Here is a 26,691-nt window from a genome sequence, read left to right on the forward strand (position 1 = left end):
TTCTTGAAAAAAGAAAACACAAGAAATGGGGTTGGGCTGGACTGTTACATTCTTCCAAAGAAATGAGAGGAAGGACTTGCCTTACTGAATTAGAAAATGGTAAGGATTGGGGATCAAGGAGTAGGATATATGATTATTTAGTTCATGTTGAGCATTGGGCAAGACTTCTCCTGAATATTGTCTTATTTACTCCCCTTCTATGCAGTAGAAGACATCTATCTTCTTTTGTAAAAAGGAAGAAATGCATGGCTTCCTTAAATACAACAAGACAGTCAGTAGCAGAGCCAGGATTCAAAATTGCATCTGTTTGACTCCAAAGTTGATGTGCTTTTTCACTCTTCCAAGGAATCTGTTGACCTCTCAAGTAGTAGATCTCATGCAAAGCAGGCTGGTGGTCCCCATAATGCCAGGCTCCTGGGCAGTCTCTAATGATACAAACTACCACTGCAGTTCCCTCCCTTATAGAAAAAAAAAAAAAAAAGGCAAAAACAACAAAAGTGGAAGCTTCCCTCAGGCTTGGACACATCTGGTTGTCTCCAAGCCAGGTCAGTCTGTCTTATTCCCCAATAAGCACAGGAATATAGGCTCCAAAGGCACTATTGCTCCTACCAGGAGCAGACTATTGTCCAGAGGTTCCAAAGAGTGATTCTGGCGGGGTCTTGGGGCACAAGCAGGGAGAAGTTGGCATTCCAAGCTGACAATTCTTTGTCTTTTGTCCCAGCCTCCGTCTTGGATGTTGGCAACCCCCAGCCCTAACCAGAGTCACTCAACCAAACTCTTCATAAAGAGCCTCATTACGCCTGAGACAATGTGTCTCTTCAGCCTGACAGCCCCAAGGGCTAAGTCAACATTTGTCAAACACACTCCCCCATCCCTCCCGCCTGCCCCGCCTCCTGGGATCTCACCTTGGCAGCCCAGTTAATGAGCCAGGACGGAATTTGGCCACCCGGGTTATCGAAGTAATACATGAAAACTAGAGAGGGAAAGAAAAGACAATTCAGAAAAAGCAAAAATACCAGAAAAAATACAGCAACAAAACTGTGCAAACTTTATATCTTCATATTCAAGCTCAGAAACTGCAGAGGGAGGCGGCATATATTTCAGATGGACTTCTCTCCACCAACGTCGCTTACGGCATACTTAAATATAGGCACTTTTGAAAACATAGCCACAGACACATTTGGCTGCTATTGATTAAATACCTGGCAAGTGCTGGACACTTGAATATAGCCTCTCGTTCAATTATTCTAGCAATCCTAAAGAGATGGTCAAATTAATCCCATTTTACAAATGATGAAACAGATACTCATGAAAATTAGGTGACATATTCAAGGTGACCATCTAACTATGGTTCAGATTTTTGCCTAGGACGCAAGGCCACACTCATTCTGGTAGAGCTGGTGGCCTCGCGCCCCACTCTCTGTCTGCAGCTTTCCTCCCTGGGGGCTGGAACTCAACCTGGGCAGGTCTTGAGTCTCTGAGTTTGTACTGAGCTGGAGCTGAGATCTCCAACACAAACCTGACAGCTTTCTTGCCTACCCTTAGGCCCAGTGTGTGCGTCCACAGGACCAGCTGGAATTGAATTTCTAAACTCTCTGGCTTACTTATAATGGTCTGGTTTCATCTGGACAATCCATGAATCTGGAGAAAACAGACTGGGTCAGAGTTAAACATCAACTTCATACTCTACTCAAGTTTGTTGGGGTGGAATGACGCCCTCTCTAGGTGCTGATCCTGGTCTGCTCTGCACCTGTGCCTGTCCTCTGACCTTTAAGGATATGCTTCATGTACTCGACATGCCCCTCCATCAGGCTGGGTGCACTGACAGGCACCATGGGTTTTACCTTTGCTCCCCTTCTTGCCGTCACTCTCGATCGCCAGGCTCTGCTTGTATTGCTTCACCCGGATCACCCCAGACCTCTCAACAAGCTGAGGCACGGAGGTGCTCTGGGCCAGGACCACGTGGATCTTCCGCCCTTCCACGTCCAGGTCTCGCCGCTGCCGGAGGTAGACATACTGCATGGCCAGTCAAGGCAAGACACCAACGCCAGCATTGTAGACAGACAGAAGGAAAGCGCCACAAGCTGGAAGCAAAGGGAGGTAATTCTGTGCCTCCCACTTGGCATTTGCTCCCTTCTACTGCTAGTTCACTTACCTGCCCTGTCTCCCTACCTGCACTGCAAGACTATGCCTCACACCACCTAGTGTTCTCATCTAAGAGCATGCATTACTTACCTGTGAGTGGTCCCTTCATACTTTTAATTATGTGAGGAAACCACTTTTCCTTTCTCCAAGAAGGCACTAGGAGGTGACAGAGGAATGGTCACTTAACAGCTGTGTGGTCCTAGGTAAGCTACTCAGCCTTGCTGAGACTCAGATTCCCTATGTAGGAAAGGGAGTAACACTGCCTTCCAGACAGGCTTGGTGAGGCCATTAGAGAAAGACCTGGGCAGAATAAGCACTCAACAGAAAATGGTGTCATTCCTTTTTGTTCTGGCCCCACCCAATGCTCTAATTACTGACCTCTATGCATAGTAAATGATCAAGCAATGTTACAACTGATGACCACAGGAAGACATGGGACCACCTGAATATTTCATAGGCAGATGCCCTCTCTGGGCTAACACTAGTTCACCAAGAATAACAAAGCCATTTCATGTCCATCAGCCTTGACAGAAGAACCCTTAAGTTTACGGCACTATTCTAGGGAGGATAATGCAAGTCTATGACGCCACAGGAATCACTACTTATCGAGCCCTTATCATGTAACATCATGCACTTGACATACAGCTTAAATTTCGATCCGTACAAAGACCCTGTGAGTTTGTATGAGTATCCCCATACTACAGATGACAAAAGTGAGGCTCGGAGAGGAAAAGAACCTTGCCAAAAATCCCACATTCCAGCCGAAGTGATGAAACCTGAATTTTTATCCCAGATCTGGCTCCAAAACCTACTTAGAATTTCATAGCTGGATGAGGCTCAGATATTTAGTTTGTTAGTTACACTTTCATACAACAGAATTTTGGGTTTCACACTCAAAGGAATCAAAAACCTAAAAGAATCAAAAAGTCACTACGCACAACACAATGACACTTACTATAACACAGCAGCCGTTTCAGCCCCCACCCACCTCAGTGTCCTTTTTTTTTTTTTGAGATAGAGTCTCACCCAGACCGGAGTGGGGTGTCGCGATCTTGGTTCACTGCAACCTCCACCTCCTGGGTTCAAGTGATCCTCCCACCTCAGCCTCCGGAATAGCTGGGATTGCAGGCGCCCACCACATCCAGCTAATTTTTTTTTTTGTATTTTTAATAGAGACGGGGTTTCTCCATGTTGGCCAGGCTGATCTCGAACTCTGACATCAAGTGATCTGCCCACTTTGGACTCCCAAAGTGTTGGGATTACAGGTGTGAGTCACCGCGTTCAGCCCCACCTCAGTGTCTTGACAGCGCCCCCTGTTGCCCCACCCTCACACTGGACAGTCTCTCTCTCCATGCTCTTATGTACTGGTGAGTAAAGTTCTTAAATGTTTCAGGAAAGAGAAGATGTTGATTTGTCTCTGGGTTCCTTTCTCCTACACCTTTTAGTTTTTCCTTTTAGCAAATATTGTTCCACTCTCTCCCCCAACTTTCTCAGCTCATGTGATAGATATCATCTGATACTCCACGGAGGAAGAATTACCTTGACATAGTGATTCAAATTTGGCAGAACACCTTTGAAGGGTTGGCAGTTATCTAATTCAGCGGCTTCCAAACTTTTTTTTGACTCCACGAGACCCTTTGCTAAAAGGATCTTACATGGAAATTGAATCTGTAAAACACCTTGCTGCTGGGATTGAAGAGGATGGTGAAGGAGACAAAATCTTACCTAGGAGTCATCCTACCTCCATCCTACCCACTTCCAAAATTCCATCCTAGCCCCCCAGCTTAGTCCTAAGGGGGCTTCTCAAAACCTTACAGTGCCAGCCAAGCCTCCCTACATTTCATCCAACTGCTTCATTTCATAAACAAGGACATTGAGAGGAAGAAGCTTACAGTCAGTGTCTAGAGCCAGCAATCAAGGAGGGATTGCTGTGGGGTCTACTGAGATGGGGGAGGCGGAGAGAGCTGGAAATGCAGGGGCCTGAGTTCCAGCACCCACTCTGCCACTAACCACCTATGTGCCCCTGGGAGCCCTTTTTTTCCCTGTAGACTGAGGGAGCTGTATCAAGCACTCTTTCTAAAAAGTTCCTTCCAGGTCCCCAATTTTGTGGCCTGACAATTTCAAGGCCTAGGAAACTTCTTAGGAAAGTAAGAGCTGCTCTCCAGTGACCATAATTACAGACACTCCATGTGGTCGGGCCCAGAAATCACACTCTGAGCTCTCCAAACACCACACAAGAAGCAACATTAGCAGATGCTGCTGCAAGAATCAGAGACAATATTATCTGTGCCTGCTGAGAAACCAGCTCTACCTCTCTGCAATAGACTGCAATAGACACAGAAACACTTAGAAGGCCAGGGAATGAGTACCTTGTGGAAAGGATACGTCTCTGTTGGACATGGGAAAAGGGTACTTCACTTCCCAGTAGACCACAGTCTGTCCATTGCATTCTTGTTCATAGAGTTCTAAAGGAGAGCAAAAGAAGTTAATGCATCTGGAAGCCGTTTTAGCTACAACTAATAAGATGACCTCTTAGGCCAAGCACAGTGGCTCATGCCTGTAATCCCAGCACTTTTTGAGGCCAAGGTAAGTGGATTGCTTAAGTCCAGGAGTTCAAGACCAGCCTGGGCAATATGGTGAAACCCCATCTCTCTCTAAAACAAAAAAAAAAGCAAAAAAATCAGCCAGGCATGGTGGTGCATGTCTGTAGTCCCAGCTACTCTAGAGGCTGAGGTAGGAGGATCATCCAAGCCTAGGAGGTCAAAGTTGCAGTGAGCCAAGCCATGACTGCACCACTGCACTCCAGCCTGGGTGACAGAATGACACCATGTCTCAAGAAAAAAAAAAAAAAAAGATAACCTCTTAGGGTATGATAAACCACTAACTCATAAGGTATAAAATTCTAGAAATAAGTCAAACCGATTAATTTGCACTGAAAACTTATTGCCTAAGAAGCCAACAAATCTTGTCCATTCTATAGCATAAATAATATTCTTGATAGAATGCAATGAAATAAAATCAGACATCAAAAAAATAGTCAGAGGTTTAAAATTCAGGATAACCACCAGATGTCACTAGAGTACCAATAGTTTTGCTTCTGAGCCCTTTAATTCCCCTTTAGGATTCCTTGACCCATTACAGCTAACCTGGAACTGAGTCACCCAGTCTAACACATTCATAGGTCGGAAATGAAGGTTCCAGAATGAGCAACGTCCTTCTTAAATAGTTAGAGATCAGCAGAACTGTGGCTTACCCCAAGTTTCTTTCTTCTCTCCCATGTTTCTTTGCACTATGCCACAGCTAGGGTGACCGAATTTCCCTAATAATCCTTTCATCTTACTATTATGTGCAAACAGCAGCCAACTCTTGGAGTGAGATAGCAAAGAAATTTAATGGCATGCACACCCTCTGTCCCCAGACTGTGCTGTGCAGTAAACTTCTTTCCACCTCCAGTTACAGAAGGAGCCCAAAGTCCTTGGAGGAGATGCTAAGGAGGGAAAATTTAGCTTTTGAAAAAAAATCTATTAGAAGCACACTGCAGATTAAGGAGCGTGCCAGCCCATTATGGTCACAGGAGGCTGATGAGAGTCCTTAAAGGAAAGGGAGAAGTGGACCTCTGTTGCTTTTACATGCTCAGCATTAATCCCGCCTTGAACATCTCAATTTTCCTTCAGGGCATCACCCTTCCCCTACTTCTCAGCTGCATGGTTTCAGCAAGACTGACTCTGCAGTAATTTCAGGGCTGGGAAAATGAGCAAGACATGGCCATGGTGACTAATTCAGGGATGGCAGATCTGTCCAGAGTCGTAGTTAGTCACTCTAGCAAGTTGAGAGCAAAAAGTGATTTAGTAAAGCTCTTGGATGGACCAGAGTGAGATTCCCAACCTCAGCACTGTTCCAGCAAAGCCTAACTGCTGCTTCCACTGGATCAGAACCCAGAGTAAAAGCTGTTGATGTTGGGGAGCAAACATCAGAGTCTCAGCAGTTGTTTGCCCTAAACTCAGATGCCTTCACTGGTCACTGAAAAATGGATCTTCCATGCTGCCTGCTTCCTCGCGTGTCTCTTTTCCAAATTGAAGCCACATGTGGGTCTTATTGGCAGAGTCTATGTCACATGACTGTATCTTGGCTGCAAGGGAGGCCTGGACAGACAGTGTCTGGCTGTTCCCTTGGATAGGTAAGCATCCCACTGCCCCCTAAATAGGAAGGGTATTTGAGAACGCTAAGTTGCCGAAAACCATGATGAATGTCCACAGAAAATAAGCACAAACTCCAAGCTGAGCTGACAAGAGCCAATCCTGGCATCTGGCTGCCATCCCTAGAAAAGTAGAATTCTCTTTCCTCTGGGGTTATTTGTATGGTTAGAATATAAACCTGGATTTTCTGGCGGACATCTTGGCCATGACATAAGAATCTGCCTAGGAATTAGGTCAACACAGAAGAAAACAGAGTCTAGAGATAGAGAAAGAAACGATCCTGATGAAATTATTTAAGTTCCCTGTTGCAGCTGTCCTCAAAGTTAGAAACACCTGGACTTTTTTTTCAGTGCCATGAACTAATAAACTCATTTTTCTCTTCTTACGCTGTCTTTAGTTGGCTTTCTGTTACTTGCCGCCAAGAGTCTTGACTAAAGGCTTTATGTGCCTTTGGCTAGTTCCATAGTTCCATTCCACTATGACCGGGTTGGCAGAGGCTACTCCAGCTCTAAGTGGCAGGAGAATTCCCTGTGTGATGTCTTTCATAACGCAACACTTACAGGGAAAAGTCTAAGACCCATAGACTGGTCACCATGCTAGGCCCTGGAGGATCTGGACCCAACAGCTGCCCTAGTTCACCTAGTAGTAGAAGAACCTACCCTAGCTCTTCGACTACTACTAGTACTAGTTCTATTAGCTAATTCTACTAGTACAACAGTACTAGCAATAGTAGTAGTAGAACTAGTACTAACAGTAGTTGAAGACCTAGGATAGGTTCTCTTACTCCAACCAACCCAACACCACCAAACTGCTGGCGGCTGTTGAACATATTGCTTCATGCTTTCCTGACTTTACTAATGCTGATCCCTGGGCCTAGAATGCCCTTCACCAGTCATCCCATCACTCTCTCACCTCCTCACATACATGTATTCTTCTCTGTTTGGAAAATTTTGATTCAACTCTCAAACCAAAACTTGGATCGCACCTCCTCCCCTTTCATGACAACGTAGACACATGCGAGGATCACACAACTTAAAAGTGACAGCAAAGGAGCCTCAAGAGCAAACTGTGGGGAGGGTCTAAGACTATGTAAGGAGCAAGTCCTAGCAATAGCAAAAGTGCATTTCAGTCCCACATTTAAAATGCTTTTGTTTCAAAATTTAATAGGAAGCACTATGTAGTAGAAGTTAACTTTATTTTTTTTCTACTGGCAAGAATAAATAAAAAGAGATTATACCTTTTTTTTTTTTTTTTTTTTGAGACAGGGTCTCCCTCTGTTGCCCATGCTGAAGTGCAGTCTTGGCTCACTGCGACCTCTGCCTCTTGGGTTCAAACAATTCTTAGTGCCTCAGCCTCTTGAGTAGCTGGGACTACAGGCATGCGCCACCATGCCCAGCTAGGTTTTGTATTTTTAGTAGAGACAGGATTTCACCATGCTGGCCAGGCTGGTCTCAAACTCCTGGCCTCAAGTTATCTGCCCGCCTCAGCCTCCCCAAGTGCTGGGATTACAAGCATGAGTCACTGCACCTGGTCAGAATAGATCTACGTTCTAATGATTTGGAAAAAAAAAAAAAAAAAAAAGTGCTGGGTGCAGTGGCTCATGTCTGTAATCCTAGCTCTTTGGGAGGCCGAGACAGGCAGATCCCCTGAGGTCAGGAGTTCAAGGCCAGCCTGACCAACGTGGAGAAACCCTGTCTCTACCAAAGATACAACAATTAGCTGGGTGTGGTGGCACATGCCTGTAATCCCAGCTACTCGGGAGGCTGAGGCAGGAGAATTGCTTGAACCCAGGAAGGGGAGGTTGCAGTGGGCTGAGATTACACCACTGCACTTCACCCTGGGCTACAAGAGTGAAACTGTGTCTCAAAAAAAAAAAAAAAAAAAAAAAAAAAGCAAGCATCACTCACCTTTAACGTACTGGTCCCATTGTTTTCTGTAGTCTAAGTCCATGTAGACGTCTGCCAGTAGAGTTGGTGAGCAGTCCTCCAGAACACCAAAGACTTTATATTCATAAAGTCCAGTCTTCTATAAAAACAGGTAGAAATGTCTATTGGTTCCCAAGTTGAGAGAAAGCTGGATTCCACATCATATGAAAAGCAGCTGATGATGGAGTTCATGCCACGCCAAACACTGACCTCCTCTGTGGTCTTGGTGACACAATGGTAAAAAAGCAGGTGCAGGCCCTACCCTCAGGGATCTTAAATTCAGGTAGGCAGCAGTGCTAGAGATAGCTATAAGTGCCATCCAGGTAATTTAAATAGGGTAAGAAGAGTTGTGTGATAAATGGTGTCTTGCAAGGGCAGGGATGGGGAGGACATCTATGTAATCAGGTGATCAGGAAAGGCCTCTATGAGAGTTAACATTTATCAGAGCATCTTGTTCCAAATGCTAGAAGAAGCCAGCCATAGGAAGATAGGAAAAGCCCGTTCCTGGTAGAAGGAAGGTCCTCAGATTGATGGGTTGGCATCTTTAAACAACCTGGGGTCTGGAGAACTCTGGATAAAAGAGAGAGTGGCAGAAGCTGAGTTTACAGAGGTTGTCAGGGCTGGACCCCAAGGACTTTGGAAACCAGGGTAAGAGGTAAAGATTTTATTCTCATTGCTATGGAAAACTAATGGATGGCTTTAAACAGAGGGATGACCAGATCTGATTCAGAATTCAGTTTAAGAATGACCCAATCAAATTAATTTTTTAAAGGTGATTCTTGCTGCTTGGTAGAAAATAGATCATAAGAGAACAAGGAGATGGATGAGAAGACCAGTGCAATAGTTCAGATAAGAGATGATGGTGATTTGAACAGGGAGGTAACAACAGTGATGGCGAGGAGTCAGTGATTTAAGGATACATTTTGGAGGTAAAGTAAAAAGGAATTGTTGATAGATCCCGGGGAAAGGGAAAGCAAAGAATCGAGGATAACTTTTATAACCCAAGTTGGGCAGATGGGAATGCCATCTTCTAAGATAGAAAAAACTTGGAGAAGAGGTGATTGGTGGGCTTTGGGTGTAATTAAGAGTTCTCTTTTGAACAAGTTGAGGTTAAGATGTTTATTAAGCATCCAAGTAAGGGTGTCACATAGGCAGCTACAGTTCTCGGGAGAGGTTAAATTTAAATAGACATGTGGCATAGTGAAACCCAACACATTGTTTTATCAATTCCAAGACAGAATCTTTCAACAACTGCTTCTTTTTGATTCTGCATAAAAGACTGAAAATGAAAAACAAAAGAAATCTGCTTCAAATCATGTAAGTTCCTTTTATCTGGAAAAAGACCTTTCTAGATTCTAAATGATAAGAGAGTTCCTTGTTTTCTTGGTAAGCCATGTGCTTGTCCATGAGGGTCCTGGCCTAGAGTTGCCCCAGCATACATTTCACTCTCTGTACAGGGGCAACTTACAATTCCTGACCCTCAGCTCTGCCTAAAGGCTCTATTATTAAAATTAAAGCAATGGCTGTTAGATTAATTTCAACACAAAGGCAAATAAACAAATGAACAAACATGAACTTTTGGATGAACTCTCGCATCCATGTGCTAAGGCCGTGTTACTGGTTAATCATGCACAAATGAAGCCCTCTCCTTAAACGCTGTGCCATGGACTAAGGGGAAGTCAAGGAATAAACATGCTGAATCTTTCTAGAGATACTGAAGCTTTAAGGGTCATCTGGGTTGGGTGGTATAACCTAGGGATAAATACATCCCGGTTTAGGAATCTTAGATGTATGTGAAAGTACCTGGCAAAAAATGAACGTAAAATTGAAATGGAATCCATAAGAATCTTCCAGCTCTAAAAGCATGTGATTTTATACCAAGAATTTCCAACCAGCAAATATCAAACTAGTCTATCTGAACCCCTTATGTGTCATGCCATGGATGCCCCAGCAGAAGGGCAGACCTCAGGGTCCAATGAGAAATGTCAGGAAGATAAACATCTTATCTCTCTTGCCCTCTCCTCTCACACACACACAAGAGAACTTAGTAAGGATTTATATATACCCACACATTTACACTTATACACACTTGTTTTCATCAATAGGCTTTAGACGGGAGACAACCAGCAATTATTCAAGAATACTGAGGCCTTGTTTCTACACATTCTAAGCAAAAATAATTCTTATGTGTTAAGATAATGACCTCCTCAACCTTTAAATAAGTTAGCATTGGACATCTGCATAAATTAAGACACACTGTTCCCTTAAACTGGTTCCCTTCTTCTCCTAAATGTAGTTACAACCCTTAGTGACTTCCATCCTGTTATATGGCACAGAAAAAAAGAACAGAAAGTTCTCGAGGAAGAGAAAAATAGAACAACCATGATTTGCGTGAATACAGAAGAATGAACTATTGTGACAACTTCCTTTAAACATTCCCTTTGAGGCAGGACTGAGCAATGCCAGAGCTCCAGAGGAACCAAATGCTCAATAACACGGCAACACCTTTCCTACTTCATTAATACAATGTTCAAGTGCTGGACAGCCTGGTCCGCATTCTCCAATCAAAGCATTTTCTCACCCATTATGTCTTTTTAAAAAGGATCTTAGCAACCACACTCATTTTTACTTCATATTTTTAAAAACAGAGTTTTTATAATTAAAAAGATTATAAAAATGACAAAAAGAATTTTTTAAAAGTGACATGTAATCCCATAATCCAAAAATATCTACTGATAATATTTGACATATTTCCTTTAAGTAAATAAATATATCTGTAAGTTATCAAATGGGAATCATATGGTATAAATAGTTTGTACTCCTATTTTTAACTAAATATTATACTGAGGTTATGAAGACTCCATACCTAACTCAATTATTCTCCAAAAAATATTTGTTTCCAAATATTTTTATGAAAAAAAATGTCCAGAATATTCATGTTTGTGTAGAATACTTGGTCCATAATTCTTTTTTTTTTTTTTTTTTTTTTACTACAAATGTTTTCTTAGGGATAAATTTTAGGTTAAGTAGATAAACATTTTAGGTCTCTTTTTACAAACCTTGCAGAATATGTGTACCAAGTGTGTACTCTCACCAGTTCCAAAGGAGCATCTCACCAGCATTGGGTGCCGTTGATTATACAAACAATTTGATATGAAAAAGCAAAACGTATTTGGCAAAGCTTTTATTGCTAGTATAATAAGATCTGATGTGTAAGATCTCTTTAAAATTAGAGATATAAATCCTTTGCAACATCGGCTTTATTTTTCCAAGCTTACTAACATTTGAATAAATGACTCCAAAGAAGTTTACTCAAGAGATTCTTGGCTTTTCCTGAAGCTCCTCCAGAAAACCACCTCTAACAGTGGCTCAATTTCCTTATCTAGACTAAAATATACTGGATACTTTTCTAATGCTCCAGTTATAAGACATTTAGTTTCCTACAATTCAAATAGTAAAAGGGTTATGTTGGTAGTAGAGAATTAGCCAGTATCATGTACAGAATACAACTGCCAGAAGAAACGTAAGACTTGATGTGGTAAACACTCCTTCTCTTTATTAAGAGAACCCCTGTGGCAATGTAAACAGCCAACAACTTCCCTGGCCTCCTCTGCAGGGAGAGGTAGCCATGTGACTTCTCCCTGTTTTAAATGTGGACATGATGGTGGGAGCTGCCGCAACTATCCTATGACCAAGAGGCAATCAACATGAGAAATCGAGTAGAAAGACTCAGAGGGTTGCTGGCATCACTGATTGCTAAACCAATGACAGCAACTCTACCAATAGGTAGAACTCTCACCTATTTATTAGGTAAGATAAACGTGCCTCTGTTTGTCATTGATTGTCCAATTTTCTATTACTTGTAGCTAAAAACAATCCTAATTGACATAGTGGTCCTTATCAGCAATGCCGAATTTTATTTGAACCCTGCCATCCTAGATTACAGTGAAGGTTAAGAAATCCCCCACCTTTTGTGTTTCATAAAGTTTACCGCAGAGATCCACTACCCTTCCCTGTATGACTTAGATAAGACTCATGGATGCCCCCATTTACCTACAACAAGGCCAGACACAGACCCTCCAAATTTCCCTTTCTTTGTCTTATAAATGATTAGCTGAGCTGCCCACCCCCACTGATCAACCAGAACAAAATGCTTGTTAACCCAACTGGCTGAACTTTTCTCCTTCCTCTAGGCCCCTGAACTTTGGCCTATCCTAAACCAGAGCCAGCATACAGTCCCTCCTGAAAACAGGCTGGGCTTAGGGCAAAGTATTCGCTGATCTGCTATCCGATCACACCATCCTTTCATCCCACATCCCCGCATACGGTTCTTTCTAACGTTCTTTGCTCGTGGTTATAAAAGAACAGCTCTGCAACCCCCAAGATGCCTGCAGAGCTTATCGGCAAAGCACTCTTCCTACTGTAATACTTCTTTCCCTAACTCCTTGAAATAACCCATTTGAACACAAGTCTCTCCTTACCAAGTCCAGATTTATTTTTAAAAATTTGACATCAAGGTAAAAAAGTAGGCTGACAGAATAGTGCTGATAAGACTTATGAATATTTATGAGAAATATAATTACACGTAAATTCATTAAAACAGTACAGAAGTACATAAATGTTGCTAAAATGCACTGTCAAGGAAAGGAAGAGATAATGGACACTTTAATGGATATTAAATTGAGGTACAACATTTGGTTTTACACAAAGGCATACAAAACCCTACATGCCATGTTATAAAATTACTGTCTCCTGTGAATTAGTAACTCAGAAAATATATATAAATGTATATCTAATATATACTATTCTATATAAATACATTATATATAGAATATATGTTACACATATTTATATGTATTTATATATAATATCAGCAGATATATATGTTTCTATATAATGCCAGTAGGTCTATATATTTTTATATATACCTGCTACAGTAGACAGAGTGAATACCTGCTGGTATTCACTACATCTTGATCCCAAGAAGAAATCAAGCAGAGGCTTCTACTTGACTGCAGATTGGATTCTGTTTCCCTTGGTGATTTATTAGCAATACTGCAAAAGTCATGTATCTTGTATTTGAAGGAGTTTTCTAATCCCTTTGACCTGCTATACAGTCTTTCAATAATACTAGTAATTGTTTTTCTAAGCATGGTCCACTTTCCAAAGTTTTATATTCATTCTCTCATGTAACAGCTAAGATAGCCCTGTGATGTAGACAGGGAAGTTGGTGTTACCTCTGTCTTTACAGAAGGAAATGATGCTTAGAGAGGCCAACTTACTTGCCTAAGTCCTACAGCTAGTAACAGGACAGACAGAAAGAAATGGTGGTGTCTTTGCACACTGGCCCCTCCTATTCCCCTACAATGTCTCCTTATTTAGCTGTATTTTCTCTGCATGTCATCCCCAAATCATTGTTCCAGACCACAAAGTAATGATAAAGATAAAGAAGACCCATCACACAGGATCTTAGAGCAGGAAGGGGTCTTAGCTCAACTGTGTAATATGAGTGACTTGCCAAGAGTCAGCTGATGACGCTGTTGGTGGCAAAGCCTGGATGAGAACCCATTCCTTCCCTAAGCCAGTACTCCTGCTCCAGGCCACCCAGAATGGACCTCCCACTGAGATGTTCCCCTGAGTCCCTAAGCCTGGTGTGTTTGCCCAACAGGCCTCCAAAGGGCCAGAAGAAGTATTTTTTTTTAGATGCTGCTTCTGAGGGGTTCAGGAAAGAACCAGGAGAAAGGTAGGTATAGGGAAAGGATGAATATCATCACTTTCAACAGATGAGGTACTTTGCCAAGTTTTTCCATACACTATTCCAAAGTGTTGTCTCATAAATCAGAAAAGCTAGTCAGAAAAGACAGTGTGGTGGTTATAACATGGGCTCAGATTCACCGTCTGGGTAGAGTCTAAACTCTCCACTACTAACCTGCAAAATGGGTCTAATAAGTTTCTACTTCATGGAATGATTATGAGGATTAAACTAGATAATCCATCTAAAGTTCTATTATGTGGTGCACATAATAAGTACTTAGTATATATTAGATATCATTCCCATTAATAAGGTAGGTTATTATTTCATTAATAAGATAGGTATGATGATCTCTTTTTTCCAGATTAAAGAACTAGGATTGAGAACTGTAATGTATATTGTCAGGAAAACCAATATCTATAGTGCACCTGCTCTAAGCCAGGCTGTGCTTAATCATGAATACTTGTAATAATCCTGTGATGTAAGCATCGTTAGCTCCAATTCATAAGTGAAGAAATGGAGGCTGGAGACGGGGGAACGCATGGTCAGGAAATCTGTTACTGTTATCACTAGTTTTTGAGATGCTATTACTCTGGCTAACTTGTCTAAACATTAAACTGGTATATGTCTTAGCAATGATGATTCAAATGCATGGAAAAAAAACAGCTGTGCAATTTATTCTCAATTATATTTATAGGGTTAAAGTATTCTGAGAAATATTATTGTCAATAGTACACTTATTTGTCCCAAGCAGAATAAACTCTGAAAGAGATACTATGCATTCACATATGAGATGTGTCAAAATGTCATAATGTTTCCAAATGACTTTTGCAAGCCCCACACAGGAGTAATCCCCTGTAGATGTCCCATCACCCAACCAGGCCTGGAGAAAGGCACCACTCATTCCCTCCAATTTATGGTGTTTATCTGAATTTACACCACTAACTACAAGGCGGTCTTGATAAATCACCTGTTCTCAAATCCTGTGAATGCACTCGTGAGCGTGCATTGAGTTCTCTTTGCCTGTCACGGAAGAGCTCATTTCCAATCCTCAGAGGGACAGGAAACCTCCCCCACCCCAATCTATTTATCTAAAAGCTGTCCAAGTCCATCCACTTTGGGGCAAGTAATAGACTCAGATGGTATGAAAAGTAAGCATTTTTCATCAAAGTAAAGCAGTTCTAATGGCAGAAGTCAAAGCTGCAGCTGCTGCTGGGAAGTATGTGCCAAGACTCTGTTACAAAGACAGACAGTTGGCTAAATCTGATTAAACATGTAAGACCTCTCTAAGAAAACGTGATAGGTCTAATCCCTAAGGGTTGCACACAGCTGGGTAAAATACTGATAGCTGATATTTACTGAGTATATACTGAATAGCAGGCACAGATCCAAGTGCTTTTACATGGATTATCCCACTTAATCCAAATAATGATACGAGGTATGGACCATCAGTAAACCCACTTTTCAGACAGGAAAACTGAGGCTTAAAGATGTTCTGCAAAATGTCCAGAAAAGGCACATTTATAGAGACAAGAACCTCCATTCAGCACTGCCCCCGATTCACCCGCTGGTTCACTCCAGATGTTGGTATGGTATTATGTCCAAGCATTCTGAATGCCTATACCCTTCCCTACAAGTCACCTCTCTTCTCAAGGGATTCCCAAGGCTGAATGAAACATTGGTGTTTTGTTTCATTAATAGCCACCTGTGTAATTGTCATACAGCAATCTGGTGAAAGACAGAGTGAGAGCATAAAGCTTGGCTTATATCTGGAGACAGAAGGGAGGCATCTTACTCCTTGCTCTCCCCTTCTTCCACCAAATCTGAACCTTGAGACCAGCATTCTCGTATGGCCTCATACCCACAGACTTATCCTAAGAGAGAAAAGCAAGGAGAGGGAAAACCTGAGGCTCTAACTTATCCATCCAGTTGCACACTCAAGGGAGACAGAAATGAAGGAGCTGGCCTTGGTCTATGGTGGGAAGTAGAATGCCACAGATGGTTGTCCTGGAGACATGGTGGCCCTGCCCACAATTAAGTTTCAGCTCCGTAAGTGACCAGGGCTCAAGAATTATCCTATCAATCACGCTGGTGATCAGAAGGGTGAGAGAAAGGAGCAGAACAGCTTTACAATCCTGAAGTAAAGTGGTTCACGATGCTAACTGGGGAAACAGAAGTAGGGAGTTCACATCTATAGAGTGACATCTGTTCTCCTGTGAGTTGAATCTGTGTTTCTCTCTAAAGGCCAAACTTTCTCTCAGCCCAGCCTGCAGTTTTTCCCATCTTGCTGGCCTTTTGAGTATTTTAGTAGGTCAAGAGCACAGGAAAGAGCAGTCCCTGGGAAAGTACTGTCTGCTCCTCACCAAACTCTTTGATTAGAAGCCCTATTCAAGGACAAAGACACAATTTAGGCTGTCCCTTCTCACAGTGCCAGGCATTTAGATTTAAAAACTTAATAAGTCAAGCCATCAGCCAGAGTTTTTCAGTCCAACATTTATTTTTTCTAAATTGAAGCTGTGAGCCTCTGAGTGCTGGTTTCACCCTCTACAGGCATGCTGCCGTGGTTAATGGCATAGTAACGAAGCCCAGAGCTCCTGCAAGGCCTGCCTGCAGATCACTGGAAGAGCTTTTCTAAGTGATCCATGACCCTTCTCCCAGGAGAACTTCTCAGCACTGCTCAGGGCACCACATTTACTCCCGAGTAGCCACTCACTTAAACATCAGGGAGAGGGAGTCCTAAGATGGATGTTGCTTTTGTTTTAAGACATTTTTTGGTCTCACTTTCACCTTTCAATTTCCATTGCATCTCATCTCTAGGGTATTCTACTGCCTCTGACTTTAGCTCTCAATGTCAGAACTGCCTCAGCACCATGCTAGATGCTCCCCATCCACCAGTGGTTCTCCAGGTGTGGTTCCTGGACCAGTAGCCTCAGCATCACTCAGCAGCTGGTTAGAAATATAATAGAAGAGTATCTATCTATACACACACATACATGAACATAGAACATATTCATTGATAAGAATGTGGGTTACATTCATTGATGAGTGTGATTAGAATATATATACACACACACATATATACATGTGTATATATTCATATATATGTGTATATATATATACACATACTGTATTTTCCACATATATATACACATATATGTGTGTGCATATCTCAGTTTCCTCATTTGCAAAACCAGGATAATACTTACCTTTCAGAGTTGTTGAGATGATTGTATGAAATATTTACAATATATATATTCTATATAGAATGTATAGAATATAGTCTATATAGAATACATAGAATATATATATTCTATATAGAATACATAGTATATACACACATGCTTGTGTGTATATACACATATGTGTGTGTATATATGTGTGTATATATATTCTCATGCACACTCAATACATGCTTGTGTGTATATACACACACATATATATGTGTGTGTGTACACATATATATCTAAATGCACACTCAATGCATGCTCAAGTTTGAGATTCTAACACACACTCAGTTTGAGAACCATTCTGCCATGTATCATTTCGTTCAATCCTCTCAACAACCCTGAAAGGTAAGTATTATCCAGGCTTTGCAAATGAGGAAACTGAGATTTCAAAATGAAAAAGTAACTGATTAATATCACCTGGCCAGTAAGTGGGGCCTGGCCCCTGGCTACTCTTTAATCTCATATCCACTCCAGTCCTGTGGGCCTCCTGGCTCCTCCTGGAAAACGAGGCAAGCTCAGCCTAGCTGAGGGACTAGCATCCAGTGTTCCCTCTATCTCAGTGGCTTAAAAGCCAGCATGCTCATGTGAATCTCCTGATAAGCTTATATATAGATATGTGTGTGCATATATACACACACACACATTCATAATACACACACACGTGTGTAAAAAATGGTTTATTATGAAAGATTTCAAACATACACAGAAGTAGAGAGGACAAAATAATTAACCCCTATGTGAAGGGGAGCCTATCAAAAGGACCACCCAAGCCTCACCGTAGACCAGTTAAACCTGAATCCCTAAGGTAGGGCTTGGTATTGTTTGTAAAGCTCTCTCAAGTGATTCCAATCTGCTTGAACTTTGAGAAACACTCTCAGATTCATTTCTCCTCCAGATATTTGCATTATTCAAATTGGCCAAATGTTACCTCCACAGGGAGCCTTTCTGGACTCCCTTATCTGAAACACATCACATCACCCCTGGCTACCCTGCCATGCCATCTCTCTATCCCTTTATCTCGCTTTATTTTCTTTATAGCATTTTCTTTAAAGCACTTTATAGTATTTCCCACTGGACATTTCATCATATACTACGGGCTTATTCTCATCAATGAATATGATCCATGTTCAAGTAGTTCATTCATTGAAGCAGCAGCACCACGTTCCTCCTTCGCCACTTATCCCCAGGGTCTGCGAAGACAGTAGCACATGGGAGGCAGTTGATGAATATCTCCCAAATGAATGAATGAATGATAGAGGAACAGAGCTGAAAGTCTCACACAGGACTATCTGACTCCAAAATCCATGCTTTTCCCACAATACCCATGGCAGCCCTGGTCTAGTTTTGCTTTAGCTGCCGGAAACAGAATGTAGTTCTTGTCTTGAAGCAAGCTGTGTATTTAGTACTGAGTTTATCATAGTAGACTGTTCATGTTAGTTACTAGTTATGAGGTCTTATGTGGCTCGCTCGACAACTCTGAATCTTATTTCCATTTGTAAAGTAAGCCCGTTCTTGCCTATCTTCCACATCTGTTTAGAAGGATAAATGAAAACTTATAGGACAGCATTTATAATTTGCAGCATCAAATAAAGTTATTATCATTACAATATGGAGAAGAAATAAGAGAGGAAGGAAACAGAGTAGGCAAAGAAAGGAGAAGTAGAGGAAAAAGATGATGGTGTTGGGCAGCATGGCTTAGAAGTAACTTTCCAGTCCAAAACTTTGTGATTTAATAGAAAAATAGAAAACAAAAAAAAATTATCAAAATTTTGTACATCAAATGTTGTACATCAAAATTGCCCACTTGTCCAAGAACGGGATTCAGAATCATTTGTGTCTACTAAATAAAGGATATAATTCTATTATTTTTATTTTAAAATACAATTTGCTACATTGAAATCTCTTTTAAGAGCCTCTACTCCTTTCAGTCTTTTAAAAACACATAACAGTAACTTTGTTACAGCATCATTTAAATCATGGTCACAATTTTCTTTTTCTCTATCCTTGTTTCAAATCCTGTTCAAGAGCCCCAAGAAGTCACATAGCTTTGGCCTTAGGTTGGCCACCTCTATGCTGACTGTGGGAAGCAAAGCAAAGGGTCATCACAACCAGCTCGTACCACACAGTAGCAAGCATGCTATGCACAATTGGGTCCTTAAAGGACCATCAGTCCAGCCGATGCCCATAACTTCAAAACGAAGCCACGAGAATCTTCAGGGGAGCAACTCTATCTTAGATCCATTTCCATAGATGGAAATCTGACCCACTGCAGATCCTCAATGAAGGCTGAATGAAGTATATAAACAAATGGTCTCTGGTCTCCTTTCTGAATACAGTACTTGTGATATTATGAGCTACATATATAAAATATATACCTATACATATATGTGTGTATATAAATATATAATTTACACATGTGTGTATACATATGTGTTGGGTGTGTGTATTGGACATAGAGTATACACACATACCCACATACATACTCCAGTACTGTACATCCAATACACACACACACACACACATATAGGTTTCTATCCACTGTTCCTGGTTCATAACTTTCATAGCCCTTGCTATAGTCTTTTGTATGTTGGTGCATTTTAGGCCTCAGGAGTTGAGCCAAGAGTTGTAAGACCTTCATCCCAGGGAGGGTCCTGCCCCATACCCTGGAAGAAGGAATGCTGCATGGAGAGGCCTGAAGAATCTGGACAGGCCTTCTTGGCTTTCCCCAATCAGTCTATTAATATGAGCTCAGACCCTTTCTGTCCAGTCACATTTCAACACTGTTGTCCATGCTTCAGTCATACCTAGCCAATGAAGTTTCCATAAAAGGCCCAAGAGGACGGGGTTCAGAGAGTTTCTGGATAGCTGAACTCAAAGAGGTTCCTGCAGAGTGACGCATCCAAGGAGGGCATGGAAGTTCCAAGACCCTTCCCCCATACCTCATCTTATGCATCTGTATCCTTTGTAATATCCTTTATAATAAACCAGTAAACGCAAGCAAGTGTTTCCCTGAGTTCTGTCAGCCTCTCTAGTAAATTAATTGAATCCAAGGAGAGGGCCATGGGATCCCCTATTTATAGCCAGTTGGTCAGAAGCACAGGTAAAACAACCTGGGGCTTTCAACTAGCATTGCAAGTGGCAGGGAAGAGGGGGTTAATCTTGTGGGACTGGGACCTCAACCTATGGGATCTGACACTATTTCCAGGTAGGTAGTGTCAACACTGAACAGGAGGACACCTAGGTGATGTCCACTGCACGACTGACTGCTTACTTGGTGTTTGGGGAGAAATCCTCAGACATTTGGTCACAGGAGTCTTCTGTGCTACTGTGTTGTCGGTGATGTTGAGATAATGAAAAAAACACAGTTTGAGTTTTATTCTCCAACACAATACTGTACCTCCAATAATGAGGACTCACCCTCCTAAAATGGTCCAACCCACATGCGGGAAGATTTATTAGAAAAAGAGCATGTGTGGCTTGGGCAAAGAGTAGGGGCTTCATGGGCAGATGGACTTGGATCTAAATCCCAGTTTCATTCACCACTTCTTAGCCATGTGCCTTGCATATGTCACTGACTTTCCCTAGACCTCAACTGCCTTGTCTTTATACAGGGAAGATGGCACAGTGGTCTGGGCTGGCTAGAGGAGAAGATGCCAGGTCTATGGACAAGTAATGGAAGAGAATGATGGAAATGTGAGTTGAGACCAAATTAGTTCAGTGTACCCACCAGGCAGCATTTGCCTTCTGTTTGGAGAGGCAATGTAGGAGCATGTTGAAGGCACAGAACTGGAGGCAGACAGCTGGGCTTGGATCCTAGCTGGAATCTTGAGCAACCAACTTAACCTTTCTATGCAATCATTTACATATAGGTAAAAAGGTGATCATCATAGCACCTTATCATAGAGTTGATGCAAGTATTGAGTAAATCAATACTTCCAAAACACTTAGCACCTGAATTATAAGAAATCACGCAATAAATGTTAGCTATTACAGTGATGATTATTACTATTTCTGCAATCAATAGGCCACTGAAAAGGTAGTGATAAGATCACTGCTTCTCAGATGTTTGATTGCACTGTAAGGTGTAGGATAGACAAGAGCAGAGAGATGGTAGGCCAAGAAACTAGTTAAGAGGTCACTGCAATTCTAAGTGAGGGGTGCTGAGTACCCAAAGTTGCAAAGATAAAGAAAAGAAAATGGGAGGAAATAAGTCAGATGCTAGATATGTCTGAGCAGTTGAATCAACAAAACTTGGCCAAAGTCTTGATGTGGCTGGTAAGAAAAATGGAATAGCAGAGAAGATAAAAGAATTTTGTCTGACTGGGTGTGGCGACTCATCCCTGTAATCCTACCACTTTGGGAGGCTGAGGGCTAAGGCAGGAGGATTGCTTGAGCCCAGAAGTTCAAGACCAACCTGGGCAACATAGCAAGGCCTCATCTCTAAAACATAAAAAATAAAAGAAAGACTTTGTCTGAAAATGTATCAATTTTCAAACTAAGGTGCCTTTTAAAGTTATACTAAGAAACTAATTCTGTCTTTTCTAGATTGTAAGCTCTTGATCATCTTGTTATACCCAATGGTCCTTGTACACAGCAAGTATTCAGAGTTTCTTGAGTGAGTAATCCATCAAGATATAACATCTGTATACAGAAAAAAAAGTAAATACGGCACTTATCCACTTGTAGTATCTGCTGTGTTCTGGATTATGAAAAGGCCAGCCGTACTAATTTGTAAGTATTCAAAGTAGCATGTTTTATAGTCCCACTAACTGGAGAGGGACGGACTGCCTCCAAAGGAAATATGTATGTATTTAGACAAGAAAATTCTTCATAATACCTATATTCTCCATTTATTTAGAGTAGGATTTCTCAACCTTGGCAATATTACAATTTGGGACTGGATAATTCTTCCCTGGGAGAGGTAGGGGGTCACTATCCTGTGCATTGTAGAGTTATCTACAGCTATCAAATTTTCACACATATCTGACAGATTGGATTTGAATCCCCTAACAACCCTGCAATGAGGCAAGCAAGGTTTTCATTCCTGTTTAACAGGTGAGCAACTTCTAAATATTGCAAACGTTTGTTTTCTGTTTTAAAAGATAAAAATACTATATTTGATGTAAACAAAAATGCAATTGCCTAAAAAGGCAACCACATGTTTGACATTCACAAGATCATGAACCCTCCAATCCCACCTCTGGTATTCATTTATCTGGGCCCTTTCAGGAGTAACTTTACCCTCGAGGCCTGTTGCTTTCACCTATGAAACTTGGTGTTTAACCAGGTGAGCATGAGGTATCCTCCTAACTCTACCACTATAATACCCTGATCCTGTATTAAGAAACTTCAATTTCACCCACATTGCCTGCAGGCGACTTTTAACCTACTTGCCATGCTGCGACTCTTACACAAAGCAACTGATGACAAGCCTTGGATGACAGGCCTCAGAGGCAATGCCTTCCACCTGGATGGCTACCTGGTTGCAAAGACTTTAACAACCAATCCCATTTCTCCTACATCTTTACTCCTTCTGCCTGAAGCTTCGGACTCAACTTACCAAGTGCAACTAGGAAGGAAGGGGCAACAACCAAAAGAAACCAGTCACTAAAATAGCAGGGCCCTTCTCGGTAACCCCCGACACTCACCACCCTGCACATCCAGTCCTTTTAAAGTTCTGTTTCTTTTCCTCCTATATCCAAGCCCCAAGATACCGTCCCTCCCCCACCCCCAGACCCCCATATGCCACGCATTGGAGAGTGAGGATCAACGTCCTTGCAGATGTGTGCACGGGCCTAGGAACCAGCTTACCCACGTTTCAACTGTTACTAACTTCTAACTAACTACATGCCCCACGGGGCCTGACCTGAGGCTGAACTCCTATGACTTTCCAACTCCCCTGGATCTGCACGCAGTCACTTGGAGGCACCGCCCCTGCGCTAGCTCCAGGGCTTGAGACAGGGTCGGGGCGGAGCTCCTCCCTGAGCTGGAGAAGACCCGCCCCTGTCCCTTCCGCGACTGCCGCGCCGCGCTCCCTGCGGGGAGGTCGACCCCGGCGCATTCTAGGCCCCGCGGTGCTCCAGCGGGTTGGCCGCTACCTGGTCCAGCAGCCGGTAGATGCTGATGCCCGAGGTCTCCACTAGAAGCTGCCAGTCGGCCCCGGCCAGAGCGGGCTGCTGGAGCTCGGCGCAGGCCTCCCGGAACTGCTCCCCCGAGAAGCTGCCCACGGCCAGCTCCATCCTTCCGCAGTCCGGGCTCCTCCGCCTGGAGGACAGGCCGCGGACACCCTTGTTGTGGGCCTCGGGGCGGGGCGACCGAGCGGCCCCAGCGTCATTGACAGGAAACTGAGGAGGAGGCGGGGCCTAGACTAGAGGAGCGGCCTGAGGGTGGGGCCCTGGAGGGGCGGGCCTAGAAAAGTGGGCGGGACTGAGCAAGGAGTGAGGAGGATAGACAAGAAGTAAAAGGAGAAAAATTGGACTTGATGTGGGGAAGGAAGGAAGAGCTAGAGAAGTGAGGAGGCTTTCAGAGGGAAGGGAAAAGGAAGAGGAAGGGAGACAGTGATGTCACCTCAAAAACACCTCCTCAGTAGCCCATCTCATACTCCCTGTTACCCCCATAATCTACAGAGCTGTTTGAGTGTCTCTCATTTACCTTTCTGAATAAAGTAAAGAAAGCCTATTTGGTAGACGTGAGAGGAGAGGTGGGCAGAGTAGAAATGCTGGAAAAATCCGAAGGGGTCAAATGCCAGAACTGTATTTCAATATAATTTCTCTTCTTTCTGCTATACATTTTAAAACATTATTCTGAGACAAGGTCCATTGGATTCACTAGAAGACTCAAGGGGTTTATGACACCAAAACAGTTTAGAAACCTAATCCATAATGGATCTACCAGGTTGTTGCCACCCTAGAGGGTAGAAACTGATCAGAAATGTGTCATACTAGGTGTCATACACCTATGATTTCTGCAACTTGCATAATTTAGCTCACTGTGCAACTCAAACTTCTTGTTTCTTTGAAGTCCCTTGGGTAATACTGTATTTCCCATCAGCAGACTGTACTACCTGACTTTGAATAAAGTAGGTCGTTTAAACATCATAACGATGTAACAGCCACATGAGTGCCAATAAACTCTGAAAACTCATGTTTCCTAATCTGTAAAATGGGTCAAGAATTGTGCTACCAGTTACAGCTGAGGAGGTGGTTGAACAAGGAATAATTTTGCACAGTGCCTGTCCAAGTAAATGTTCAATAAAAATTTCCACTTGTTTTGCATTCCTGTATTGAAATGTTTTTCTTTCCTTACTTGAAGGAAAGTTGATGGCAAACTCTTCATTTATGCGAATTTCCAGTCAGGCAAATGATCACATTTGGCAGCTTCCTTAGTTAGACACAGCAGAGATAAATAATTGCTTTTCTCAAGTCAGTCCTGGTTCTGTTTTGTTTTATAGGTGTGGAAAGAGAGATGTGAAATTTTCCTAGACTAAATGCACAAAAGTTTAGACTTGACATACTTTCCAACTGTTTTATAATGCCTTGTAAATTTTCTATGTTTTGTAAATCTATATTTTATTTAAATAGAAATTCATTGCTTGAAAAAGCAATTGTGTAAAAAAACCTATTGGCTATGAAGTATTTTCAAGTATCTTCAAGGAATACATTGTAAAGGTTTGATTTGATAAAGCTGTATTACTGTATAGCAATAGACTAATGGAGACAAGCATAACAGCACAAACAACATCATGCAAGATATAAGGCATGCAATTCAAATTGTATTTATTATATGTGTTTAAAAGTGTGTTGCCTGTTAAACTCAGGAGAAAAATAAATATACCCTTGAATATGCTGAGATTTACACTCAATTATTTTATTACAGTTAATGAAATAATAATGTTAGGAAATATTTTATGGTATCTTTAAAGTCTAAACACAGCTTGGAAAGGGATCCAAGAAGGCCTGTTCTTGAGCAATTGCCTTAATAGCCTGTTTCCTTTGTGAAAAAAAAAAAACTCTGAAAGAACTTCTGGCAAAATGGCAGCTGATGCTCCTGGCTTCAAACATGGAAATGTTGGTGAAAACGTGTTGAAAATAGTTGTAAATACATAACTTAGCTGAAAAGTGAAAAAGGGTACTTCCAGGTTTCAGAAAGGGAAGAGAGAATGAAAGTCAGCGACACCAGCTCCTGGATATTCTTAGAATGGATGACTGGTCCTCACCCCACCTCTCCATGCAATGTTTCCCCGCGGAAGAACTTCCATTAGGAAAATATGTTTGGCCTTACTCATCTGCTCAACTCCTACTCTGGAGAAGATGAGTGATTTAAATGCAGTCATGCATTGCTTAACAACAGGGATATATTCTGAGAAATGTGTCATCAGGCAATTGCATCCTAAAGCATACATCATAGAGTGCACTTACACAAACCCAGATGGTAGAGCCTACTACATATGTAGGCTATATGGTACAGCCTCTTGTTCCTGGGCTACAAACCTGTACAGCAGGTTACTGTATTGAATACTGAAGGCAATTGTAACACAATGGTATTTGTGTATCTAAACCTAATTAACATAGAAAAGTAAAATAAAAATATGGTGCTATAATTGTAAGGGACCATCACCATCTATGCAATCCAACATCGACCAAAATGTTATTATGGTATGCATGACTATAGTTGATGAGTTTGGGAGAAGGAACTACTGGTCATATCTAGATCAACCCTTCTGGCTCTTCCTTTTTGGCAACTGTCTACTTGTAGAAAATATGCATTCTCATCTGCCCTAGGTTATATAGTAGACTCAAGAGGACAGGCTCTGACACCAGAATCCTGGTTTCCTAATGATGCCTGTGCCTGGAGGGCAAGTTTGATTATAGGCAGAGTGCTATAATTCTATTGTTGCCAAAAACCCAAGCCCTGTTCTCCAAGCAGCTTTATTTGTAATAATGGTGAAATGCTGATCCATTGTCTGATTAGCATCTACCTCTTATTTGATTCAGAATGCAGGTGGGGAAGAGAAGAGCATTGACTTTGAAAAATAACTAAGTAGACCCTCCATAAATAGAAAATATAGTTATTAAAATTAAAAACTTAGAAGAAAGGTAAAAGAGTTGCCCTACCACAGTCAAGAGAGATCAGGGAATAAGAAAGTAGCTGTAGTGAGTAAATTCCCCAGGAAGCAGAACAGAGGTATAAAGAAACGGAAAACATGAAAGAGTAATTAAGAGACATGAAGGACACATTGAAAAGGCCAAACACTTCTGACTGAAGCCCCATAAGTAGAGAATAAAGAGGCCAGGGGATGGGATGGGTGGGGGAGAATACAGAAATAAAAAGGCACATATAAAAATAAAGTGGAACTAAAGTTCTAACCTACAGAAACCGGGAACAAGGGAGGGCAAGGTCAGAGTTGTGTTTAGGAGGCAGATGCAAGATATTAACTTCAGTGGTGT

At 42.0% G+C, this 26,691-nt stretch overlaps 1 protein-coding gene across 6 annotated transcripts in view; it reads right to left on the reverse strand.

The window, feature by feature from the left end:
* PCTP (phosphatidylcholine transfer protein) overlaps positions 1-23,585 on the reverse strand; it is a 108,313-nt gene extending 84,728 nt beyond the window's left edge. For 3 of the 6 annotated variants that reach the window (XM_050764769.1, XM_050764768.1, XM_050764770.1), the window contains exons 1-5: positions 23,112-23,458; positions 8,249-8,366; positions 4,531-4,610; positions 1,845-2,016; positions 906-973 (exon numbers count right to left, since the gene is read on the reverse strand). In XM_050764769.1, coding sequence (XP_050620726.1) covers positions 906-973; positions 1,845-2,016; positions 4,531-4,610; positions 8,249-8,366; positions 23,112-23,306 — 633 coding nt within the window. In that variant the 5' untranslated portion in view covers positions 23,307-23,458. Of the gene's footprint in view, positions 1-905; positions 974-1,844; positions 2,017-4,530; positions 4,611-8,248; positions 8,367-23,111 lie in introns of all 6 variants that reach the window. The other 3 variants (XM_050764771.1, XM_050764772.1, XM_050764767.1) reach the window with 2 other exon arrangements.
* Between the last annotated feature and the right edge of the window lie 3,106 nt (positions 23,586-26,691).

This window comes from Macaca thibetana, chromosome 16 (assembly GCF_024542745.1).
Source record: "Macaca thibetana thibetana isolate TM-01 chromosome 16, ASM2454274v1, whole genome shotgun sequence".
Classification (NCBI taxonomy): Eukaryota; Metazoa; Chordata; class Mammalia; order Primates; family Cercopithecidae; genus Macaca; species Macaca thibetana.